The sequence below is a fragment of the Marmota flaviventris genome, chromosome 2 (assembly GCF_047511675.1).
Source record: "Marmota flaviventris isolate mMarFla1 chromosome 2, mMarFla1.hap1, whole genome shotgun sequence".
NCBI classification, from domain to species: Eukaryota; Metazoa; Chordata; class Mammalia; order Rodentia; family Sciuridae; genus Marmota; species Marmota flaviventris.
Window position 1 is genome coordinate 124591824 of NC_092499.1, and position 7904 is coordinate 124599727.

General features: G+C 43.8%; 1 protein-coding gene across 5 annotated transcripts in view; it reads left to right on the forward strand.

Annotated features, from left to right (window-relative positions):
• The window catches only part of Herc2 (HECT and RLD domain containing E3 ubiquitin protein ligase 2), a 184226-nt gene extending 176914 nt beyond the window's left edge, over positions 1-7312 (forward strand). For all 5 annotated transcript variants that reach the window (XM_071608567.1, XM_071608568.1, XM_071608569.1 and 2 more), the window contains 7 exons: positions 1447-1588; positions 1775-1969; positions 2781-2893; positions 3524-3714; positions 4948-5053; positions 5385-5597; positions 6692-7312. In XM_071608567.1, the coding sequence (XP_071464668.1) occupies positions 1447-1588; positions 1775-1969; positions 2781-2893; positions 3524-3714; positions 4948-5053; positions 5385-5597; positions 6692-6964 (1233 nt within the window). In that variant the 3' untranslated portion in view covers positions 6965-7312. The remainder of the gene's footprint in view (positions 1-1446; positions 1589-1774; positions 1970-2780; positions 2894-3523; positions 3715-4947; positions 5054-5384; positions 5598-6691) is intronic.
• The last annotated feature ends 592 nt before the right edge of the window (positions 7313-7904 follow it).

Below are 7904 nucleotides of genomic sequence, written 5' to 3' on the forward strand. Positions count from 1 at the left end.
TCAGTCAGGGGAGGCAGCACAGTGGTTGAACTGGAAGCTAGACCCTATCTCACCACTCATGTGATAGTTGTAACATTGTGGACACATTCCTTTTTGGTAGTTCAGTCTCCTGTGAGCATAGCGGATACCTTAAAGAATTGCTGTGAAGTTTAAAAGAAATAGCATTTGTGGACATTTAGTTGAGTATGTGGCTCAGACGAAAGTTCATTCTACAGGAAACTATTACTTTCAGTGTCACTTTTATTTTTAGTCTTGATTGTGATTATTTGTGCTGTAAGGAGAATTAGCTGTTCAAATTGGACCTAGAACTCACTTGAAGTGGTTAAAGATGACAAGGGTTTTTCTGGGAGTCAGCATGAAAATTCATTCCAGTGACCATTTTTAATTCATCTTTTCATGCTGTCATCATCTCAGTCTGAGCTTCCCAGATGATTGTGAACTATAGCCTGGATTGACAACTCTAAGGGAAACTGAGAACACCAGCATCATTTGATCTGTTCAAATCTTAGCTTAGGATGACAACTGTGTGCATGCACAGTGATTGTACATGTGAGGGTGACTCAGTGATTCAGGATTGGACTTGGGATCAGTACAGTGGGTGGATGAGAGGAGGGAGAGGTATTATTCTGGTTGAGGTAATGTGTCTGGTCTTCCTCTTGGCATGAATCTTTGAGTACTGGGAATCTGTCCTAGGACAGCTTTGGGAGTTACTGGCACCTTGTTCCATGGAGGTCGTGGCAGTATAGTTCAATAGTATGGTGTAACTGAAGTTATAAAGCATGAGGATCTGTGAAGGAGTAGTGATACCATGTGTCGTTGTTGGAAGGTGTATTTGTTCAGACCACCAATCCTAGGGACTGCCATACACATCACTGATGACCTGCTGAGTGGGGTGAGGGGGTGATGGCCTTGGATGTACAAAGTGCCCTGGATAGTCTGTTTGCACAGCACCCATGACAGGAGACATATGCTGCCTCCTTACACGCTACATCAGGATGAGGAGCCATAGAGGTAGGTCTCTGAGGTCCTCCGAGGGTTTGGGGTATAGGAGATGAGGAAAATGAGTCAATCTTGGAGCTGTGGTGAGGGCTTAGGAGGAGCGAGGTGCTTGTCAATTCTTTCTGTTTCCCCAAGGATTTGCTTTGATTATTTGCCAGGTGCTCACAGTGGCTATGAGGCATGCATGCGATCTCTGTGGGCTCTGCTCATGCTGGCTCCTCAGGCAGTAATTGTCCACAGGTTTACAGATGCAAGAGGAGGCTACACAGGCAGTGGGCTAGGCTAGCATCCAGGCTCAGGGAGAGCAGATTGTCCTTCAGCAAACAGAGTAGTAAGGGGTAGAGTCGGGGAGAAGCCTGAGGGCCCAGTGTTCTCCACAGGTACAAGCCAGGCTGTGTGCATATTGCTGAGCAGCTGTTTCATGTTTTCTTACTTTCTTCTCTCTAGGTCAAGCGCTCCAGGAGTAAAGGTGGGTTAGCTGGTCCTGATGGCACCAAGTCTGTCTTTGGACAGATGTGTGCTAAGATGAGTTCCTTCAGTCCTGACAGCCTTCTCCTTCCTCACCGTGTCTGGAAAGTCAAGTTTGTGGGTGAGAAGTTGTCATATGCTGGAGAATAAGTGGCTTTCCTGAGGGGTAGACCTTGAGTTTGCTGGGACTGTCGGCAGAGGGCACATGCACGTGGGATGCAGGGTGCTCCAGTGGTTGCTTGCCTGGTGCTCTTCATAAGGGTGGGAGTAGGCAGCCTGCACATTGCTGGTTCTCTTTTCCCACCAGGTGAATCTGTGGATGACTGTGGTGGTGGCTACAGCGAGTCCATAGCTGAGATCTGTGAAGAGCTGCAGAACGGACTCACTCCCCTTCTGATCGTGACACCCAATGGGAGGGATGAGTCTGGGGCCAACCGAGACTGCTACCTATTCAATCCTGCTGCTCGGGCGCCTGTGCACAGCAGCATGTTCCGCTTCCTGGGTGGGTCTTCTCAATTGTCTGTGATGCTGCAAGGTCAAGTTTATGTTCACCTTTAAATTAGTTTAGTATCTGCTCAGTCTTGGAAGAGACAGTAGATGTTTTAAATATTTAACTTTTGAGAGCTTTACCAGTGAAAAGGATTTTTAATGTTTATTGTGTGTTTTGCCAAAGTTATGGGAGTGAACAAGGTGCTGTTCTTAGTTCTGTGCCTGCCCAGCATTCAGGGCTTGGTAGTGCTGACTTCAGAAGCTATAGCCAATCCATGCATAGCTACGGACATACAGAACCTGGTGGTCCACTGTGGCATGCTAAGGGCTGGAAGCAGCATTTGACACTGAGAGGATCTGAAATGACTGTGTTTCTTCATTCTAAATGTATTTGAAATTTAGTAGGGAGGTCTTGGCGTGGGCTATTCCCTCCCTCTTGACCCGTTAGGGTCTTTGCAGATTGCTCCCAGCCTCAATGTCACACCACTGTTCTCTGGTAGAACACCCATCTTCTTGGAGAACCTTCAGCTCTTTGCTTTGCCATCAAAGGAATAGGAACTGGCCTCAGTCTGGCTTAGACCTGTGTGTGGAAAGAATACAAAGAGTAAGAAATTCATCTTCCAGGAACAGAAGGAAATAATGGAGTTAGAGTAGGGAACAAGATTTTGAGAGTGAGCCTAGATCTGTGAGTTTGGATAATGTTGATTTAGAAGGCACTGGGGCCTTGGTGCAGAGCCAGTGCTCTATGGCGTGTTTGAGTGAACTAGAAGCAATTTTGTCATCCATTTCAAGTATCTTCTGTCTCTTGTGTTTTGAATCATCAGGAGTATTACTGGGCATTGCCATCCGAACCGGGAGTCCCCTGAGCCTCAACCTCGCTGAGCCTGTGTGGAAGCAGCTGGCTGGAATGAGCCTCACCATTGCAGACCTCAGTGAGGTGACTCACCTGGGCTGTGTGGGGGTTCCCTGGGATCTTGTTATAAGGCATAGCCTGTTTTGGGGGTCTGGCCTCATTCACACTCCAGGGTCACTGAGGCCACTGGCCAATGACTACCTTCTAGTCACAAAGAAGGTGTGTGGATGTGAGGCTTGTTTGCTTGTAGATCTTGATTTATCATCTCTTTTGTAGTGCTTTGCAACCTATGGTCCTGTCAGATAAGAAAGCCCACTGTCTTTTTCTTGTGCAAAAGCTGAGCTTCTGGGTGACTGGGCAGTGCCTCAGACTGGGGAGGGATTGCCTGATGCAAGCAGCCATAGCCAGGCTTTCCCCTTTGCTGCCCAGTCCTTCATGCCACTGCACAGGGAATAGTCTATCACCCACCAGTTTCTGTTATTTTCTCAGCAGTTAATTTTAAGAACTTTGTTGAATGATGAATTTGATCAGCTTCTTGGGTGAAGTACTTTCTTGTTATGTCTTCCTTTTGTTTCTTGGTACATGTGATATGCTTGCAACCTCGAGATACACCCTGAGGCACACTAAGGTCTGCCGTGACAGTGTGCTTGGGAATATTGGAGTCTGTTACAGGAACAAGCCTGATTCAACATGTGGGCTCTTTCTCCTCAAAAGGTTGATAAAGATTTTATTCCTGGGCTCATGTATATCCGTGACAATGAAGCTACCTCAGAGGAGTTTGAAGCCATGAGCCTGCCTTTCACGGTGCCAAGCGCCAGTGGCCAGGACATCCAGCTGAGCTCTAAGTACACACATATCACCCTGGACAACCGTGCAGAATATGTCCGGCTGGCAATAAACTACAGGTTTGTGGTCATCTGTCCTCATTTGCTTTGACTTACTAAAATAGCAAAAGTAGCAGGAAATGGTTGGTTAGATATCTACTTTTTTTTTTTTTTTTTTCACATAAAGGTGTCACATAGAGCAAAATGTTAATGGGACTGGCTCTAGCTATTACTGATCTGTGGTCATAAAGCTTATTTTGTGACCAGGATCAGAGTAGTTCCTATTCTAGTCTGAGTTTTCTGGCTCTAACTAGAATACTGAGGTAGATACAATCTGTCTGTTTAGGGGACTGCCCCTACAGGGCCCTTCAGGCCTGTTTGTCCCCCTCAGTGCTTTCTATGTCAGCTCTGCAGGTATAGCGTTAGGTCAGGAGCTCTGTGTGATAGAGCAGCATCTCTAAGTGCGTGCAGCCTTGGATGCCACAGCTCAGGTGGGGTGTGGTAGTAGGTCAGTGACACCACAGCACCTTTCATTGCTTCCTGCATGTTGGTAGGCTTTGCTTGCTGGACTCTGGTTGGGGATAGTCCTGGTGAGTGTCACATCTACCTTGGAGCTTTGACTGCAGTCACAAGCTGTAATCCCACAGTCTGCTCTAGGGTTACGCAGTGTCTACTCCAGCATTGCATATTGCTATTGGACCTACAGTGTCTGATTCCAGTTCCTTGGGTTTCTTATGAATTTGAGAATTGTGTTTTGGAGTGCCTGTAACTTAACCCATTTATGAGACAAATGTAAAAACAAACTGAGTAAATAATATGCCACTTATGGTAATTTTGAAATAAATATTTATGTTTTAGAGTTCTATTCTTTTGAGAAAAGTAACAGGTGAGTGATTAATGGTAATATTATTAATGATGTTATTAATGATACATCATGTAATCAACTCTAGGTTGATTTCCAACTTATTATAATACACCTGTATCCATTTCATTGAAATATTTGCAGAATTGAAAACTTGGGACCTTAATTCTGTACCAGTTAGAGGGACTCAGTGTTGTGAGAAGCTCTGTGGTAACTAGGTTTGAAAAGCAGAAAGAATGACAGATTCTTACTAAAAGTGTTGAAGTGTCAACCAGCCCTGATGGAGTGTTCTTTGGTTTGCAACACACATGGATTTGTCACCCAGGGTTGCTCCTCTCAGCCCTTCTCAGCTAGGAGGTGTGTGTGATAGTACTGTGTGGTAAGGCTTGGTGTCAGCAGAACAAAGTCAATGCCACCAAAGACAGAAGTGTAAAGTGAGTTTTTTCTTCCAGACTCCATGAATTTGATGAGCAAGTGGCTGCTGTTCGGGAAGGGATGGCCCGAGTTGTGCCTGTCCCCCTTCTTTCTCTGTTTACTGGATATGAACTAGAGACAATGGTATGCCAGCCCCTGCATGGTGCTGCCCTGGAACTGCCTTTTGCATAGTGACTCACTCATCAGGATTACTAGTTCATTTCTTAGTTAAGACCTTGAATTTGGAAATCTAAGATAGGTCCATGAGTGTTGAATGTAGTAAAAACACACAGTGTGTGTCCTTCTTACACCCACCCCATACAAGGTTGAAGTGGAGGGTTGTGTTCATGTCTACCTGGGTCCCTTGGGACTTTCCCTCACCCCTAAAGCAAGCCTATATAAAGCAAAAAGAATGACAGATTCTTACTGAAAGTGTTGAAGTGTCAACCAGCCCTGATGGAGTGTTCTTTGGCAGGTTTGTGGCAGCCCAGACATCCCACTGCATCTTTTGAAGTCTGTGGCAACATATAAAGGAATCGAGCCCTCTGCATCCCTGATTCAGTGGTTCTGGGAAGTGATGGAGTCTTTCTCTAACACAGAACGCTCCCTCTTCCTTCGCTTTGTGTGGGGCCGGACTAGGCTGCCCAGGACCATTGCCGACTTCCGGGGCAGAGACTTCGTCATCCAGGTGGGCTTGTCTCTGAGTTAATGGGTATTGGGCTGGTGTCAGTTGAAGTGTCGTGCCCCTTGCACATAATCCCACAGTAGACTGAAAAATGGTCTCTTGTGTTTTCATAGAAACAAGTGTATATCCAACTTCACTCATTTGAAGGATCAAAATTTTATCATCACATTTACCTTTACTTTACCATTACTGGTCTTAAGAAATGTGTCTGGCCATCACCAGTATATACTGCTGTTATGTCAGCATATTCTAGTTTTTGAACACACATGTTATGTAAAGCATTTGTTTAATTATCTGGTTAAATTAGGTGAATCATTAAGCAACATGCTACTAACTGAGAAAAATGACACTGCTCCTCAGATTGAGAATGAGAGTTTTACTTTAGGTTCTACCTCAGCAGGATAATGGTAGAAAAAAAGCTCAATCTGCCTTCTGGCCACTGAGGTGGAAAGACCTAACACTCCCCTCTCTGTCCTGAGATTCTGGTAGTAACAACTTTAGAGGACTGGGCCCTGTGGAGGGTCCCTCTCTCCCTGGCATGCTTGGAAGAATTAGGAATGGCTTCTCCCCAAACACATCCTAACCTGGGCTGGGAAAGTATCCACTCTTCAAGGAAATTTTTGAGAGCATGTATAGTTTTTCTCTCAAAAAAGTAGGTTATTCCTACATTTTGTCCATAATTCTTGCTGCTTTCTAGTGTCAGTCTTTAGTGGCCAAATTGGGCAGATGGCTTTGTGGAGGGTTCCCTAAGTGGGTGAGTATTGGGTCTAACTCCTGGTCCTGTGCCAGCAGGAAGGAGTCTTATCTGTGCCAACAGAGATGAGACATTCTATATCTCTCTTCTAGGGATTGACTGGTAAAAAGTAATCATTACAATAACTAATTGGCATTTTTCTTTTTTACAAGTCCTAGGAATGAATTGTTCCCTTTTATTTCTAAAATTGGCTAGATTCTTTATTTCCTGGTACTTTGTTATTCTTAGCCAAAAACTGATGATTTTTGTGAGAGTCAGGAATTTAATGAACACAAAAAATCGGTTTGTAATTTTATCTATCCTTGTATGTAGTCTCTGATAATTTAATATTTGTCATCAACAGGTCCTGGATAAATACAATCCCCCTGACCACTTCCTTCCTGAATCCTACACCTGTTTCTTTTTGCTGAAGTTGCCCAGGTATTCCTGTAAGCAGGTGCTGGAGGAGAAGCTGAAATATGCTATCCACTTTTGCAAATCCATAGACACAGATGATTATGCTCGTATAGCCCTCACAGGAGAGCCAGCTGCCGATGACAGCACTGATGACTCAGATAACGAGGATGTAGATTCATTTGCTTCAGATTCTACGCAAGATTATTTAACAGGACACTAAAATGGAGGAATGCAATCAGGTAGCAAAAGGAGACTGAACAAGCAAAGCAGAGTGCTGCTGTTTAGATTGCGGAATATCTGGTGTGTCCTCAAAATGTGTGGGAGGGAGGCAGAGTGACTGACCACCCGTGATCAGAATAATGAATGGAATAATGATGGGAAAATCAGCCTGTGCACGTGGAACACTATGTGGACACTTAACATCATTTTTGAGACTTAAAGTGTCTTCTCACCCATAATGCTGCATTACACATAGGACTCTGTGTTTACTAAAGTGTGTACATGTTTATATAAATACTGAATTGCAGCATCCCAAAAATGAATAAAGCCTTTTTACTTGTGGGTGCAATAGATTTTTTTTCTTTCAAGTGTCGTGCATCGTCTTGATTGTATATTGAAAATACTGTGTAATAATTAAATCGTATTATAAATATTTCAACTAATTTTACTCCAAATTTGTTTATTAAAAGCTTTTTGAACGTTATTATCAGTATTACTTGAATGCATCCAGAGGTTATTTAAACAAAAATGAAAAACAAAAAGGCCATTTGATTCTCTCCTTGTCTCCCCAGGTGTACCATTTTAGTGTATGCATTATGTAATTTGAATTGAGGCCTTTCTGTGAACAGTATCATAACTTCTATCATGGCAAGTGTACTATATAATGTTTGTGTCATATATATGCCGAAATTTTAATTCCCTACAAATAAAACATCTGTCACAAAATTGTAGGCTGAGCTTTCTTAACCAGTTAGACTAGCACTGGATGTGCTACAACCAAAACACAAATTAATCTTCGATACATTAGTGGTTAAGCCATGCCAGTCTTAGTTTAGACTCCATGACAGAGAAGTAATCATCAGGAGAAGTTCTAAGGAGAAGAGTTGGTGTTCGTGGCCACGGGGTCCTGGAGCCTTCAGTGTTCTTTCCCTTGATCTTCT